The sequence below is a fragment of the Lissotriton helveticus genome, chromosome 1_1 (assembly GCF_964261635.1).
Source record: "Lissotriton helveticus chromosome 1_1, aLisHel1.1, whole genome shotgun sequence".
In the NCBI taxonomy this organism is placed as follows: Eukaryota; Metazoa; Chordata; class Amphibia; order Caudata; family Salamandridae; genus Lissotriton; species Lissotriton helveticus.
Genome location: NC_136057.1, coordinates 108,313,315 through 108,331,982, shown reverse-complemented (window position 1 = coordinate 108,331,982; position 18,668 = coordinate 108,313,315). Strand labels below are relative to the sequence as shown.

Genomic DNA, 18,668 nt, shown 5'->3' with positions numbered 1-18,668 from the left:
AATCTCCGCAAGTTAAAAGCATTGCTAAAAAAGAAGACCTGGGAAAGAAAAAGGCAACTGAACGAGGATCTCTGGATAAAAATCCTTCACAACTCCTAACAGAAGAACAGCTCCGGCTTTTGGAAGATCATTCACAGCCTCCAACAACCAGGTCACAAAGGCATCAACTCCAACATATCCGAATCTGACTGGGCTACCTATTTATCAGCTCACTTCAATACAGCTGACCCAGCAACGGTCGAGTCAAAAGGGGGAGACAGGTCAGACGCAGCGTGCCAAAGCTCCGACAATTTCGGCACATTTAACCACGAAGAGAACCAAGCCCGCAGGTGGGAACCAACCGAGGACCGAACCTCAACTGAGGCTAAATGTCTATTACCAACATTCGACCGAACCGTATCTCGTGAAGAAAATTCATTCCTGAACACACCAGAAAGGTTAAGAAAACTAATCCTAAAGGGCAAACTTGAGGGGGCTCCCGGTCCTAACGTGATACCGCCGATACTATATAAGCAAGACCCTGCCTTCTGGAGTAACATCCTAACACCAGTATTCCACGCAATAAGAGAAACAGTAAATACACCAACATCCTGGAGAGGCTCGATAATAAGCCCGATTTACAAAAAGGGAGCCAGGAACGACCCAAGTAGCTACCAACTTATAGCCTTAATCGATACAGAGGCAAAATATTACGCAGGCCTCATCTTGGAGGAATTAACATCCTGGGCAACAGCAAATAACATCATCCCAGCAACCCAAACCGGATTCCGCAGAGGCCAGGGCACTTCGACAAATATGGCGCTAACTCTTTTGTCCGACGCAGCAAAAGCTTCCAAGAGCTCCCTCTTTACGTGCTTCATTGACTACAGCGCTGCGTTCGATCACGTAGATCGGCACACACTCTGGCGGAAGTTGGACAGATGGGGAATACCAGGCCCACTCTTACAGCAGCTGGTAATGCTATACACCGACACCTGGGTCAGGATCAAACTGGGCTCTGGCACGCACCTCTCGAGGCAAATCAAGACCAGTAAAGGTCTGAAACAGGGCTGCGTCCTAGCCCCCATGATGTTCAACCTCTTTCTCGCAGACCTCCCTGGCGAACTGGAGACAGTTAAATCTCATGCCCCAAGACTAGGTAACATCACGCTCTCAAACCTCCTCTATGCAGACGACCTAGTCCTCATCAGTCGGTCCCCCGTCGGTCTCCAACATCTCCTTGACAAAACCAATGCATTTTCAAACACCAACTCACTAACAATTAACTTAAATAAACAAAAGTAATGACAATAAACTATCATAAAAAACGGAAACCCACATGGTTCCTGGACGGACAGAGGCTAGACCAGGTAGCCTCTTACAAATATCTAGGCGTCACAATAGACGGTAATGGTTCCTTCAAACAACAACTAGAGGTCATCTGTCGAAAGGGCACGACATTCCACCTATAGATAAAGCCTCTGCAGAAAGCACTCCCCGACCGGTCACTGGGCCCTCTTCTACAGGTATTAAGAGCTCGCTTACAGCCCATGCTTACCTACGGAAGCGAGTCCATGCGAGGCAAAGATGCAATAACACTAGACAAAACCATCAGTCGAGCATATAGGGCAATATTTCATCTGCCCACCAACTCATCACCTGCACAAATCCGTCTCGAATTCGGCCTGCAGAAACAAGCGGTGGAGAGAAGAGGCGCATACCTAAAAAGCTGGCGGAAAATTAGAGATGCCGACCACGGATCCTTAAACGCCCACCTCTGGACCGAACTAACCATTGGAGACCTACTTAATGGAATCATTGAAGGTCTTAGGACTTGCAGACCTATGGGAGTCGGCAACTGACCCTGGCACCTTCAAAAAAGTGGTGTCGAAAGTCACCAAGATGATCTCATCAATTGAGGACAAAGCCACCCTTGCCATGAGAGCTCACGGATGGGTCGTGTTGAATGGTTACAGTGCACTAAAACCACAAGAGTACCTAACGACAGGCCTCAAACAGAAGACAAAAAATAAGTTCTTCAACATGCGCATGGGCAAAATTCCTATAGCCCCGCACTTGGCACCATGGATAAGAGAAAACCCCGCAAATCAATGCCGCCTCTGTCTTTCTGGGAAAGAGGACCTTACACACATTATCTGCATCTGCACAAATCTCTGGGACATAAGGCACTCTTTGTTTCGGGCTCTATGGAACCAGAAGGGCATAACGAGCTGCAGGCAGGCCGTGATGCTCTGTTTTAATCCCGAAGAAACTCAGCTAAACTGCAGAACAACAAAATACGTTGATATAGTGGCCACAAGACTAAACGAAAAATCCAGAGGGCTAACTCAAACAAAAGATAAACAATAACAAAGTAAACACCCCTGGCTATCATGGTTTTGAAATTTGGAAGCATCAAGGCCACGAAAACCCCATTGATTCTTATGCAACCTAAGCTGAGACTTTTACACTATTAAATACTTGAACTATTGCACCTTACTTGTTTTAATGAAGATACTGACTTTTAATATTTGTACGTTTTAAAATTGTGAGTTTTTATTAACTGTACAATAAACAAACCTTAAACCTTAAACCTTAAACCTCATCTTGATCTAATCAATAATAAATAAATCCAGGACTTTACTAATTACCTGGCCACTTTCCAATTAGCTCAGTTAGTAAAACATTCAGCTATGAGGCCGTCCATTTGCTGGACCCTGTTTTTTCTAACCTGGCCACCCTTCAAACTGCTCCCTCTATTCCATTTACCTGGTCAAACCATTATTTGATGCCCATGACTATTGATACACCTAGCGTTGAAAAAAGCATTACCGATGACCCCACACTGAGAAAGTAGTGCCATAAAGTGGACCCATCTGCCTTTTCAAGGTTTATCGAAAGGAGTGTGCCTCTATTAGACTCTAATGTAGAACGGGCGGAGACTTCCACAAAAGCATGGCTCAATTCTGCCTTGGATCATTTTATTCCTGCCAAGCTCTATAAAAGTAAGAAACGGCCCTCCAGTTCCTTGGTTCAATGAGGCATTGCCCATAAAAGAAACAAATCAAAGAACTAGATTGCGCTTGGCACAAATCCTATGATGCTGCAGCATGAATGCAATACTTGAGAGCGATTAAATGCTACTAGAAACTTGTTAAAACAGCCTGTGTTGAATTATTTGCAGCAAAAACAGCAGCAAGCTTTCAAAGGAAATCTTCTCTATTGTGAACAACCTGATTAAACCCACCGTCACTCCTGGATTAGTGGAAGCTTCTAACAGTCACTGCAGCAAGCTTGGTCAATGATCTTTATCTTTACTTTAACAGGGGTGAGAAAACAGTCAAACCTGTCTCTCTTGACACAGGGACCTACTACTCACAATGGGCTCCCTAGGACCAATTGGCTCTACTTGACACAGATTCTATTTCCACCTTAATGCTTCAAGTGAAATCTGGATCTCCCGATGACCCATTTAAACCTGCTTATATTTAAAAAGCCTCACACCCATATTTCTAGAATTAGCCAAACTCTTGCTGAGCACTGAAGAAGTATCAATATCATGAAAACATACCAAGGTTATCCATCTTCTAAAAAAGCCTTCGCTAAATGCCACTCAGACAGAAAACTATCAACACATTTCTCTTCTGTCGTTTCTGTCCAGTGATAGGGAGAAACATGTAAACAATCTGCTAACCAAAATATTTGAACAATATAAAATATTAGATAGTTCCCAAAATGGATTTAGATCATACAGCATCAAAATTGCTCTTTTAACAGTTACTGAATCCCTTTGCAGTACTGCAGATGCTGGCAAATCCAGGGCTCTGATACGCCTAGATTTAAGTGCAGCCTTCGACACTGTCTCACATGCAATAATATTAACTCGCCTCGCTGACCTAGGGGTACAGGGCAAAGGTCTGGCCTGATTTACCTTCTTTTTAAAGTAGTGGTCTTTTAAAGTTATACCCCCGTCCCCCTTTCGCCTTATCACAAAGAGGACTAGCTCCTGGCATCATTCATGGTTCAGAGCTCAGTCCTACCCTTTTTAATAGTCACATCAGGCTTCTGGAGGAGGTAGTGAAATATTTTGGAATATCTCACTAGTGTCGTATGCTGATGACACTCAGCTAATTATTTCCCTGTTGGCAGAGTTGACTGGCTTTTGTGTCAAATCTAAAAACTGTGTATCGGCGTTGACCAAATGGATGCATGACAACTGTTTAAAACGTAACTAAAAAAAACAGAGATCCAAGGAGTACCCAGCCTAGCTGTCTGGATGCAATTTTACATGCCCTCCAGAACACTACGCTCCACCAATCTAAACCTGGCCCAAATCCTTCGTTACAGCAGAGCCAGAATGGGTGGTTTCTCCATCCATGTCTTAGCTCCGACCCGATGGAATTCGATGCCTCCTAATCTTAGAAAGATTCAATATCACTTACTTTTCCGGAAACAGTGGAGGACCCAGCTCTTCTCCATCTGGGCTGACGATTTTGCCTTTCTGCCACTGTGTTTCTTAGGATCCTTTTATGTCCCTTGATGATATTGTCTGACATGTGGACCCTCACCTTCCCCTCAGGGCAGGCAGCCTTCAGGTGTTGTGCTTTGGAAGGCTCTGCTCCCCTCTTGTAAAGGGTCAAAGTGGTAACACCCTTGCAGCCAGTGCCTTGAACAGCCGCAGGATTAAGATACATTGCACACCAATTCCCAGCCCATTAAAAGCCTGAAAATGACTCAAAATGAAGTATGTACCTACATGTTCGCCTTCCTCTGTGTTTATGTCCCGGGCGAGCTTCTTTTGATTCTTCTGCCAACCATGGCGATTTTCTATCAAATCATTACCTGATGTCTGCTGTGGTCATCGAGTCACTCCTCTGCTTTAGCTGTCAATGAACCCTGCTGAGCAAGTACGCAGACATAAGGGAGATGGAAGGTGATGAACAGAGAGTAAGGTAAAGCTGATTTTAAGAAATTCCCAACAGTGTAAATGCTTCACTCACATGAAAGCAATGGTCATCTTGTCCCACTCTTGTCCCACTCTGCCAATGCTCCATCCACCGACTGAGAAGCATACTGGCATCAAACGGAAGACATCAAGTCAGATACCCTGGTAATGTCGAAAAAGACAAAAAGCAGACACGTATTGGCAGAAGAGATATTGCAGGTATATTACTGGTTGTAATGAAATCTCTATAATAAATGGTGCAATCTTCCAACAAATGCTTGAACTATCCCTAGGAATGTGGCAAAGATAACTTAACAAACAGGAAAGTAAAGACAGGAGTTGGAACTTCAGCTGCTCCAGTGTAAACTGGAAAGTACTGTCAAGAAGAGTATGAATGAAGCTACATTTGTTATATACTTCCTGAAGCGTTACCTTTTTTTTGTTAAGATTTCTTTCTTTGGGAGTTTTCTTTTCATGGTACATTGTTATACATTTGCATTAATACATGATGACAGGAGTAAACAGGCTGCAAGTCTATATGAATGTATTGCAGAACATCCATTCTATCTTATAACATATAGCTCTAGCAGGAGACAACATAATTACATGGTTATTACATCTCCAGTGGACTAGTATGTGTGATAATAGGATGACCAATGTCTAGTGCCTGTATGTGTGGGTTTTCGCGAGGGCGCGAAAGACGAATTAGTCCCCCACTCTATCCCTGTACACCTCTGCAGTAAATGCCCCTGCGTGTGTTCCCAATACTTATGAACCAATGCTTGGGGTGTCGGGGGGTAAATTTAGAACAGTTAACTAAAGGGAGAGGGGAATGGAAGTGGGTCGGGGAACCTACACTCTGTATTGTGGTAATCATCTATCACGTGGTTGGTTGCATTTCGTTTATAAAGTATCTGTGGCATCAGTAGATCAGGGAGCGTGACGTCCTAAGGAAGCTACTTCTTTCACCACGGGTCAGGGTTCCAGGCTGGTGAAATTTTAGTATACGGTCGGCCCTTCATCTCCCAAGGTTATAGTATGCTGGCATTTCTTTCGCTATCGGGACAGGAGTGGGGTTTGAGATTGAGATCGTGTAGCTCCGGGGGAGGTGTCTAGCATTGTTTCTTGTGTAAATTTGAACATGAGTTGTGCCCATTCCGTGGAGATGGGATGTTTGCAAATCCCCCTCACTTCCTCATCTCTTAGCGTTTCTTCTTCCGCTGCCCCCCATTTGTAAGCGACACCTATCCAGGCTGCTTCCGGGGGTCCTGCCGGTGCCCTCCAATGCATGGCTATGACCCGTTTTGCCAGGAGCAAGACTGACGTAAACCTGCACTGCACCTTTTCTGTCTCCGCCTGCGGAAGACCCCCAGGGCACATGCCTCCCATGTGTCAACATTCGTGAGGTGGACCATCGCCCCCAACACCTGATGGACCCTACCCCAAAATGATTGAATTATGGGACAGTCTCAGAACATGTGTTTGAGGTTCACCTCGGGTGTTTGGCATCTGGGGCAGGTGAAATGTGTATACGGGTAAAATTGGTGAAGTCGATGCAGTGTTAAGTATGCGCGATGTAAAATGTTGAATTGAATGTTTTTGAAGCGTGCGTTTCTTGAAACCTTTTTCTGGTATTCTAGAGCTTTTTCCCATTCTGTTATCATTAAGCACTCACCCTATCTCATACTCCCATTTCTGACGCAAGGCTTGCAAAGGGGTTGTGATCAGTTCCCTTATCGCCTTGTAATGCCACGTGACCAAGTGTCTGCCCACCCCCAAACGTAGGATTGTATGTATTACCTGGTGTGTCGGCAGTTCTCCCTCCGTGAGGTCCCAACATTGACGGGCGCTGTCTACTAGTCGCCTATGTACCAGGAATTGTCCCGGAGGGAGATGGTAGTTGTCCATCATTTGGACATATGTTTTCAGCTGCCCATCTTCAAACAGGGAGTCCATCTCAGTCACCTCTCGTTCTGTCCATATCCGGAGGGCTTCTGAGGTATCATAGTTCTCCCGTAGCAGGAATCCTACTAATGGGAGCAGCGGGGAGTAGAGGGGTTGACCTTTTGACATACGGTGTATGCGCATCATGCATTTGCGGGCTATCGACACATGTAGGGGGTGCGTACGTGAAGGCTTGGTACCTTGCATCAACAGTCTCTGGGTGGCCGGGAGTGGCATCCGACCCTCATTAGTGTATGTTTCCTCCACGTGTCGTTCTGCTGTCCAATGGGACAACCATTGAAGTTGCGCTGCCAGGAAATATGCCTCAAAGGAGTGGGCCCCCAAACCCCTTTGTGTTATGGGTAAGTAGAGGGTTAGTAAGGCTACTCTGTGCCTGCCTGCCCATATCAAAGTAGTGAGCAGTGCATCTAATTCTCGAAAGAAGGAGCGAGGCGATATCACCAGGAGATAAACAAAGGTGCAGTCTGGGAACCATAATCATTTTCGCTAGGGCCACACGCCCTATGGGGCCTAAGCGTTACCTTACTTATATACTTCCTGAAGCATTACCTTTATTATATACTTCCTGGAGCTTTACCATTCTTATATACTTCCTGGAGCGTTACCTTTATTATATACTTCCTGGAGCGTTACCTTTATTATATACTTCCTGGAGCGTTACCTTTATTATATACTTCCTGGAGCGTTACCTTTATTATATACGTCCTAGAGCGTGTTAGGAGAAGGGCCAACTTCCACAGGAGCGAAGAGGAATCCCTCCACCTCCAGGACACAGAAGCAAGAATGCGATATAAGATAATAAAACACTCCTGTCTACTGTCTCCTAAAAGTATGAGGGAATTTACCCAAGGAGTGTCCACCACTCTCCTCATACGAGGGGTAACGAATAACAGAAGGCGTCTCAGGGGATGGTCCAGGCTAGGAAACAAAAGCAAGTTATAAACAGTAACACTCCCAACTGTTATTCTGTCTAAACATAGAGAAACATTGACATGTGTGATTAATGATGGATCTTACCCCAACTGTAGGTCGGGCGAGCTTCATCGATGAGTTCAGGTAACAGGGAGGGGGCCAAAAGAACTCACGAAGAACTCAACACACCTCAGACGCAAACAAATATCATAAAGGAAGGTGAGGTGAACCGACCGGCTGCATGAAGGGGGGGCAAGTGCAGCGGAGCAGTACAACCATACACCAAACACAACCAAACAAATACTGAAAAGGAGTGAGGGGCACCGACCGGCTGCACAGGGGGCAAGTACCGCGGAGCAGTACCCACTCAGGAGGTGAGACACCCGGCCCCTAGTATGACAGGGCGGAGCGCTCACTCTCAATAGGAATGACCCAAAAGAATGGTACAAGAAAAGGAGGTAATGCAGCCACCAAGACAGAAGAGAATGAACGCAGTGAACTGCCGACGCCCGCAAAATGCGTGAGCGTTGGTAGGGGCGTCGCGTTCACCGGTTCTTGAAGCGGCGAAGAAATGCCGAGGACCGGCAGGCAAACACACACCACTCCAAGAGCAGGAAATCAAGGGGACAAGGGGCAGCAACCAAAATAATAGCGTCAATCCTCAAGAACCCCAACAGAGAGTCCTCAAGACGCCAGCAAAGCACACGAGCAGGAACCAGGAAGTGGAGAGGGGGCGTGGTCACGAAGGAGTAAGCCAAGCAACGACGGTAGTTCGCTGCTCCTCCTTATTCCCATTAGGGAAGGTCTATAAAGTACAGGCTCAGAAGATAAGGGGCCACAATAAAGTGTCAGACCACATCAATCACACAAGTCAAGGCTGTTGATTCCTAACAGAGCGTTACATTAATTATATACTTCCTGAAGAGTTTTCTTTGTCATGTAGTCTTGAAAGGGTTACTGAAACTGAAGTGACAGCAGCACAACCTGATCCATCTCTATTTACACAATCCGTTCTTGTTTAAATGAAATCTTAGCCATGTGCGTCTTCGTTAAGCTGTACCTCTAGCAAGTGGGCACTCCTTGTGTGCTCTTTCTTTACTAAGTTACTCTGTGAACACTGGAAAATCACCTCCTTTTCTGAATTAAGTAGAATGTAACATGTTCAATAGAACATTTAGTTAAATATCTGTGTATGGTGAAATATCTCTTGGTAACGTTCATAAATGGTCATGACGAGATGTATTTTACAACTAGTTAAATATTGTGTATTAACATTATCTTACATTTCCATTTAGTGATTTTAAATCTCTTTACATCCAATAGGAAACCAGCCTTGAATGCACATATGAGCGTGAATAATGACAGTTATCGTGCAAATCTAAAAAAAGCGGTTAGAAAAAATGAGCTCCAATATTCAGGAAAAGATTTGCATAGTCAAAGACTGAGGAACCTGAAGATAAACTGATAGATCCTGGAAGAGGCAGTCCAGAGCATTTCAATGGATGCAAGAGTCTGAGCTGTGCACCTCCTTGCAACAGGATAAGAAATGACCTCTGGAAAATGAAGGCAACAACACTGACAAACCACTTCCTGTATAAACAGTCGTCCAACACAAGCTCTGATCATGTGTTCGGTATGAGGTGGATACAGCATTGCTCGTCTTCATGTAATGATGGCAGACCACCATTCAGCATGCTAGGTGTATTGTAAACGCTTTCTGCCAAACCACAGGAGCAAGAGAAAATCACAAGGGAGTGGAGCCATACAACTGAAGGGTAAAGGAAAGAGAGGGTCTCTGATCTACAACAGACTTTCCCAATTTGCTTCAACCAGAAGGAAGACTAATCTTCACTCATAAACATGCAAAACCATTCCGCAATCTAAAGACATTACCACCTACAAAGAAGCTTTACTTCCCACAATTGTAATATATGTAGTTGGTGAGTCTTGTATTTCATTTCAAATCTGAAATCAACCATCCAAAATACCACACACATACAGGGAATGTGAGAATAACACAAGTGCTTTATCAACCATGTTAGCTCCTCAGGAAACGCAGTCATGGGATGCAGATAATTATAAACCAGACCCAGAGACACTAACCAAGAAAGAGAACTCATACACAAGCAGCAAGAGCTTTAGTTTGTCATCAGTACTAAAGAGCCATCAGCAAACACACACAGGAGAAGCAACGTGCAGTTGCCATGATTGTGTGAAGCACTTTAGTCCGTTAGTACTCCTAAAAGATCATCAGCGAACACACATGGAGGTAAAACAACACCATTGCAATGAATGTGTGAAGAGCTTCAGTCAGTTATCAATTCTTAAAAGGCACCAGCGAACACATACAGGAGAAAAACCATACCATTGCAGTGAATGTGTGAAGAGCTTCAGTCTGTTACCACACCTCAAAATACATCAGCGAACACACACAGGAGAAAAACCATACCATTGCAGTGAATGTGTGAAGAGCTTCAGTCAGTTATCACAACTCCAAGTTCATCAGCGAACACACACAGGAGAAAAACCATACCATTGCAGTGAATGTGTGAAGAGCTTCAGTCAGTTATCAAGTCTAAAAACACATCAGCGAACACATACTGGGGAAAAACCATACCACTGCAATGAATGTGTGAAGAGCTTTAGAGTGTTATCACAACTCCAAGCACATCAACGAACACATACTGGGGAAAAACTATACAATTGCACTGAATGTGTGAAGAGCTTCAGTCAGTTATCACACCTACAAGTACATCAGCGAACACATACTGGGGAAAAACCATACTGTTGCAATGATTGTGGAAGTAGTTTTAGTGATTCCTCAACTCTCAGAATTCATCAGCGAACACACACTGGGGTAAAACCATACCATTGCACTGAATGTGGGAAGAGCTTCAGTCAGTTATCACATCTACAACGACATCAGCGAACACATACTGGGGAAAAACCATATTATTGTAATATTTGTGGAAGTAGTTTTACTGATTCCTCAAATCTCAGGAGTCATCAGCAAACACACACAGGGGAAAAGCCATTACAGTGCAGTGAATGTGTGAAGAGCTTCAGTCGGTTATCACACCTCCAAACACATCAGCGAACACACACTGGAGAAAAACCATACCATTGCAACAAATGTGTGAAGAGATTCAGTGTGTTATCATGTCTTCAAAGACATCAGCGAACACACACAGGAGAAAAACCATAGCATTGAAGTGAATGTGTGAAGAGCTTCAGTCGGTTATTGGACCTACAAAAACATAAAGAAACACACACTGGGGATAAACCATACTATTGCAATGATTGTGGAAGTAGTTTTAGTGATTCCTTAAATTCAGGAGTCAACGAACACACACAGGGAAAAAGCCATTCCAGTGCAGTGAATGTGTAAATAACTTTAGTGGGTCATCAGACCTACAAAAACATGTTCGAACACACACTGGAGAAAAAACATAGGATTGCAATGAATGTGGAAATAGTTTTAGTTGTTCCTCAAAATTAAGGAATACTCAGCGAACACACACAGGGGAAAAAATGTTGAAGTGCAGTGTGTTAAGTGCTTTAGTCAATAATCAGAAATTCAAAGACATCAACGAACACACAACACAGGTGATAAACCCCTACCACTGCAGTGAATGTGGAAGTAGTTTTAGTTGTTACTCAGCATTAAGGAACCATCAGCGTACACACACAGGTGAAAACCCTACCACTACAGTAAATGAGGAAGTACTTTTAATGCCCCTTCAACATTAAGAAAGCTTCAGTGAACCCACTTGGGGAAAGGCCTTTCAAGTGCACTACATAAACACAAACGAGAGACACCATACCATTGTAGTTGATTTGGAAGTGTTGTGGGAAGGATTTTAAGCTAACTACAGGGATTAGTGATAAAACCTATAAACACAACACACTTAAATAAGTTTAACAAGCACAGACTGGACAATATTTCTAGCTGATTATGGTGTTTGGTCATTTTGTGCAATAACTGGTTCAATGACAGCTGCTAGAGAACAACGTCCAATGGCACAAAAAGTCAAAGTAGGAAATTGTGGTCTGTAACTCTGAGAGTTAATGCTTGCAGCGCACAACATTTACCTCTGAAGCCCAGATGCAGGAGGAATTATGCTAATTCACTCTTCAGATGCATCTGTTAATGCACCCACCATAGTAGCACTTCCCCAGAGGTGTCCAATATCAAGCTGGATCACCACTGACTATGTAAATGATTCACGGTCTTATTAATTGTATATAAATATATTTTAGACGTTTCTTATTTACAGAAAATCAAGCAACCAACTCCTAACTAGTGAAAGGACAAAATCCTTTCATGATGGCGAAAGTATTGATCGGAGAGAACTGACGAAAAGTTTAGTTCTTAATACGTTTCCGAAAGCTTGACAGTTAAGTAAAGAATCTTGAGCAGTAAAGAATTCCAACTCTTAGAGTCCAGAACTATCGACTCCCTGCTTTACATTTCTTGAACCTTGGCCCTGGAAAAAAAATCCGGATTCAGAAGTAAAGGAACACAAAAGATACAGATTTTTGACACAAATGATATTCAGGTTTGTTTTACAAGTAAAAAGAAACTCTTGTTTTATAAACTGCCAGGGAATGAATGGACATAGAAAGTATGTGCTGCCTCGTGAGCAAGCAGTGAAACTTTGTGATGCTGTTGGGACGTCCTCCGACCACAAATAAGATAGACCGTAGCATTCTGAATCATCTGTAATGTGCTTTTGTGTTGCTGGAGCTGCCAAGTAAACAGTGTTCTCATAGCCCAGCCTTGCCTAGAGGAAGGAGTTCACCGATATAATAATCACAGCAGAAGAAAGGATACATCTTCAGTAGCCAAAGATAGTAGAAACTAATGCTTTCCACCAAGTTCATTTTAACAAAGTACTGAGTCCATGATGTTCTACCTGCTGCCGACCATCATCATCATCATCATCATCACCACACCACCACACTGCCAGTCAGGAACAGGAACAAGACTGCTTTTTCAGCACACCCATCCTTATACACAACACATTACAGGGGTTTGCTCCAGGGTCAAACTCACTTTCCTTACACGTTATCAGCAACAAGTTCTAAGCTGAACAAATTATATTTAGGAACAAGTGGTTTCTATGGTCATTAGTGGAATAAGAAATTTGAAACCCAATACTTTATAAATCTGTATTAATGATACATAACCAAACATCCAAACACCACCCATGTATGGACATCCAAGAGCCTTTAAAAACCACACTACAGTGGTGTGTACCAGGATCAAACTCAATTTACTTTAACATTAACATGAACTAAATTATGATACATTAAGAACAATCATGAGGCTATGAATTGTACACAATGATGACTAGATTTTACATATGAATACGAAATGTATGTTTTTAGATATGTAATAAAACAACATATGTATTTGAATTCATTGTATTTGACTGCTGATTGTATAGGAGATCTTAAATGTGATTCTTTCCCTAAACTATAAAGATAATTTGTGATGTCAGCAAGGAGCCTAGTTTATTTGGCAATAGAGTGGTCAAATCTCAATAGCATGACTGCTTTCAGCAGGGAGTCTGGCGCAGGTGTAATCATAGGGGACTATTCTCGCCACTATGCTTGAGATTGTACTACCTCTCCTTCTGTTTTAATGAAGAGAGAAGTGCTACCTATAATACTGAGATCTGGGCTTCACTCCTGTTTTGGGAATATAATTCAGTTGTTTCTACCCAATCCATACCCGATTTGTTTAGGAAACCTAAAAATATGTCTGTATCCTGGCACTACTCTTGTTAATAATCCATACAAATACCACAGAATGTTGAGTACTTGAAAGCAGTGTGCCACACAAGGGATTTAGTACATAGATAGAGTGGTCCCAGTACTTGGTATCTAATAGGAACAAAGAATATCAACACAGGTATAAATGTTATGTTATGTTATGTTATGTTATGTTATGTTATTTATACTTTTGTATAGCGCAACGGATACTCAAAAAGAGTGTCCCGGCACTTTGGGTAAGGGGAACTAATTCAGAGTAACATAACACAGTTAAAAAGAAAACACAACACACACAGAGACAAAGAGGGACTGCTAGGGAGGCCTACTGGGTAAACAACCAAGTTTTAAGACCTCTCCTAAAATCCAGAAGAGTGGTAGCTCCCCGAAGTAGAAGTGGAAGCGAATTCCACATCTGTGGGGCCAGCAGACTGAAAGAGCGGCCGCCCAAACGGGCTCTCTTGATACGAGGGACAGCCGCCAGAAGCAAAGATTCAGACCGCAGAGAGCGGCCCGGCTGGTAAAAGACCAATCTCTTTTGGAGATGCTTTGCTCCCACTGCGTGGAGTGGCTTATAGGCCAATATCATGGCCTTAAAAGCGATCCGTTTACGGATCGGTAACCAGTGCAAAGTCCGCATTAGCCCGGAGGCGCTGGTGCGTCTGTTCAGACCAAAAATGGCCCTGGCCGCCGCGTTCTGCGCAACTTGAAGCCGCTGCAGCAGGTACTCTGGTAGGCCCAGGTAGAGAATGTTGGCGTAATCCAACCTGGAGCCTATCAGGGCCTGCACTGTCAGCCTCCTATGCTCCTCCGACAAAAGAAAACCATTAAGAAAATGGGGTAACCCATAAGGTATGGACCTGGGCATTTACCGGTATCAAAACAACAGTGGTCCTAGACCTATTAATTATACAGGTTAACTTAAATCAATAATTTCAACAATTTTTGGTAGAGCAACCACAGTCCATCTGCTCTATCGTACTAGAAAAAACTTTTTTTGTACCACACAAAAAACCTAAACCACCAATCAGAGATTACTTTTAATTTATTAACTCATTCATCATATTTCTGAATATTTTTTGAGTTTTTTCAGTTCATATTATACACAATTACTTCATTTCATTTCAAAAATTGATAAAAACACATAGAGGTTGCCCGAGAAAAAGGTTAGTGCGAAAGAGGTGCTCAAGAGTGTGGACGCAAGTGAACGGAAAAGAAAACAAAATTAAAGAGTGTAGATACAACTATTCACATTATTTACAAAGCAATAACAAACTTTCTGCTCAGTCATATTTGAACCCTGGCCAACTGGTTTGAAGTTTTTTTAGAGGGTTTTTTTAAATTAGACGTATGTCTGAAAATTATTTGGCACTATATACAATTCTTAAGTTGGTCCAAGGGTAATGAGGGGTAATGTCGACGTTTCGACTCGTCTTATGCCCAACCGGTGATTTGAACCTTCAATAGGATGGGCCACGGAGCAGGCGAGGTTTGACCGGCTGCAATCACTGGCAGACAGAATCTCGAACCGAGGAATAGGCACGCCTATGCGCTGATAAGCTACCTGACTTAACGACTGGAGCTTTCTAGAAAGTGCGAATTACCCCAATTTTCTAAGGTAATTTTTACCATGGTGCCTGCATGAAACTTTGAAACCTCATCGAGATGTGGTAACAATGGAATCCACATAATAAGAAGTATTGATAGGAAAGTTGGAATTCAGGACCACGTCCTTTGTCTTTCATCCTATTGAAGGGGTCACTATTATCCCTTGGTTGCCCACGTACATTCTCCAGTCCTGATGAAGACTCGCAATCCCAAGGTTCAAATCACCGGTTGGGCATAAGACGAGTCGAAACGTCGACATTACCCCTCATTACCCTTGGACCAACTTAAGAATTGTATATAGTGCCAAATAATTTTCAGACATACGTCTAATTTAAAAAAACCCTCTAAAAAAACTTCAAACCAGTTGGCCAGGGTTCAAATATGACTGAGCAGAAAGTTTGTTATTGCTTTGTAAATAATGTGAATAGTTGTTTCTACACTCTTTAATTTTGTTTTCTTTTCCGTTCACTTGCGTCCACACTCTTGAGCACCTCTTTCGCACTAACCTTTTTCTCGGGCAACCTCTATGTGTTTTTATCAATTTTTGAAATGAAATGAAGTAATTGTGTATAATATGAACTGAAAAAACTCAAAAAATATTCAGAAATATGATGAATGAGTTAATAAATTAAAAGTAATCTCTGATTGGTGGTTTAGGTTTTTTGTGTGGTACAAAAAAAGTTTTTTCTAGTACGATAGAGCAGATGGACTGTGGTTGCTCTACCAAAAATTGTTGAAATTATTGATTTAAGTTAACCTGTATAATTAATAAGTCTAGGACCACTGTTGTTTTGATACCTCCGACAAAAGAGGCAGGAACCTCCGCAGCATTTTTAAAAGACTGAAGCAGGTGCCGGTCACCCCAAAGATCTGGGCTTTCATCGACAGTCCCCTGTCCATCTTAACCCCCAAGTTCTTAGCCATAGGGGAAGAGCCGGACGGAGGGAACATATCGATGGGCCACCAGGCCTGCCAGCTAGGCTCCGTATCGCACCCGAAGAAGAGTACCTCGGACTTGTCGGAATTGCACTTGAGGCTGTTCAGTTGGAACCATGAGAACACCGCCCCAAGGCAATTCCGGATACTCTCCCCGTCAAAGTCAGCCCCTCTCTCGCAAGAGAAGAGGAGCTGGGTGTCGTCGGCATACGACACGATCCGGACACCGAAAGACTCCGCGACCGCCGCCAAGGGGGTCATAAAGATGTTAAAGAGGGTCGGGCTCAAAATAGAGCCCTGAGGGACCCCGACTCCCAATGGCGGCATCACAGCGGTGTCAGGCGGAGTCCAGATCGTTTGCCGGCGGCCGGCAAGAAAAGATGAAAACCATTTGAGCACCGTCCCCCGCAGGCCAATCTCATAGAGTCTTGCGAGAAGGCCATCATGGGGGACGGTGTCAAAAGCCGCCGACAAGTCCAACAACACCAGCATGACTTTACCCCCGGTATCCAACACTCCTTTGATGGTTTCAGAAACCTCAAGGAGCGCTGTTTCGGTGCTACGATTTGTACGGAAGCCAGACTGGGAGTCGTGTAAGATCTCATGAGACTCCAGGAAATTGGAGAGCACCGACTGAACGTGCTTCTCCAAGATTTTAACGAGGGCCGGCAACAGCGAAATCGGTCTATGATTGGCTGGGACCTTCGGGTCAAGCCCCGGTTTTTTAAGCAGCGGGATAACCATTGCCTGCTTCCACACTGGCGGAACCACTCCCTGACTCAACGAAAGATTGAGAAGAGGGTTCGCCAGTGGGTTGACCACCTCCGCCAACTTGCCCAAAAGCTTAGCTGGGCAGGGGTCAAGTGGAGACCCAGATTTTAAATTGCCCATAAGCGCTAGGGAGGCAGAGGCAGGCAAGGATGGAAAATCGGCCAAGATGGCGCCCTGCCAGACGGGAGGGGACAGGCAGCCTCGGAAGTAAGCGATGTTTCCTCAGGTGCTCCCGATGGAAAAGAGTCCTGTATAAGTTTTATCTTGCCCGTAAAAAAACAGGCAAGATCCGCCGCCCAGGACTCTAAGGGCACCTCGTCCGACGTAAAGGTCCGAGGAGAAATGAATTCTCTAACAATAGTAAAGATCTCCTTACTAGAGTTAGAGGCTGCTTCAATTCTACCCGCGAGGTAGGTTTTCTTTGCGAGGCGGATATCCCAATGGTAGGCGTTCACCACAGCCTTGTAGGCAGACCTGTCCACGCTGTCATAGTGTGCCCGCCAGGCCCTTTCGGCTACCTTGCACTGCTGCCGCGTAGCCCACAGTGCAGCAGTAAACCAAGGGGCCGAGGCCCGCTTTGATGTTAAGCGGGGAGGCAGCACCAGGGCCAGGTCATTAAGCCTATCCACAAGCCATTCCTGCAGGGACTCCAAGTCTCTCTCCAGCTCACCGGCAAGAGGACAGGGGTGGTCCAAAGCGGCCTGAGCCAACATCTCAGGGGTCACTCTATTAAAAGCTCTAGCAGCACATACCCGTTGCTGAGGGACAGGGATGGACGGCCTGACAGTGCCACTGATAAATTATTTGGCGAGGCAGTGATCCGACCACAAGACCGGGAGAATCTCTTTCACCACCAAAGGTGAAGTGGAAAAGACCTGGTCCAACGTATGCCCCTTAACATGAGTCGGCCCCTTCAAATAGGGGGTAAAACCCAGCGGAGTCATGGTCTCGGAAAGCTTTATAGCAGCGGGGTCAGACGGATCATCCATCCGGATGTTAAAATCCCCCGCTACTATACAATGTTCTGCTCTCAGGACCAGTCCCAGCAACACCGAATCGAGATCAGCAAAGAACGTTCCGGGCGGGCCTGGTGGTCGGTAGACCAGGAGTCCCTTCACTGATTGGTGCGGCGCTAGCATGATTGAAAAAGCAAGCGATTCCGAGCCACGGATATCCTCCGTCTGCAAGACGGTGCAAACCGTACCCTTCTTCACCACCAGTGCGACACCTCCGCCCCTACCCTTGACCCTGTCCTTCCTGAGGATGTTGTACTCCGGCGGAATTGCCATCGCCACATCGGGGTTCGAGGATTCTCCCCACCATGTCTCGGTCAACAATAAACAGAGAGGCTTCTCTGTCTCGAGGAGCTCAAAGATGTCTTGCGCATGACAGCACGCCGATCTGGTATTTAGCAGCATACAGGCATACTCTGCGCCCACTTTGTTACTAATAGGGACAGATGACAATGCCCGATTAGGGCGCCAGCCACAGCCCGGGCAACAAGACTTACCCCTATGGCGAGCCGGAAAGACAGAGCAACAACGGCTCTCCCGATAATTCAGAGAGCACAACTCCTCAGATGTATACCGCACAAAAAGTGCGCCGGGTTTACACATGCTAGGAGAGCAGAGCCCCGCCCGCCGCCCGAACCGCCTCCGGGACGCTGACGGGCGCAGACGGGCAGGACTCTGGCTTGACTCAGGCGCGAGTTAGGCGCCTCCGCTGCGCGGAGGAAGCGAGCTTTAAATACAGCCTCCTCGTTCTCCCCGCGGAGAAC

The 18,668-nt window shown here is 44.7% G+C and overlaps 1 protein-coding gene across 4 annotated transcripts in view; it reads left to right on the top strand.

The window, feature by feature from the left end:
• Positions 1 to 13,222, top strand: part of LOC144761258 (uncharacterized) — a 221,637-nt gene extending 208,415 nt beyond the window's left edge. For all 4 annotated transcript variants that reach the window (XM_078646741.1, XM_078646778.1, XM_078646836.1 and 1 more), the window contains one exon: positions 9,125 to 13,222. In XM_078646741.1, the coding sequence (XP_078502867.1) occupies positions 9,837 to 11,006 (1,170 nt within the window). In that variant the 5' untranslated portion in view covers positions 9,125 to 9,836 and the 3' untranslated portion in view covers positions 11,007 to 13,222. The remainder of the gene's footprint in view (positions 1 to 9,124) is intronic.
• The last annotated feature ends 5,446 nt before the right edge of the window (positions 13,223 to 18,668 follow it).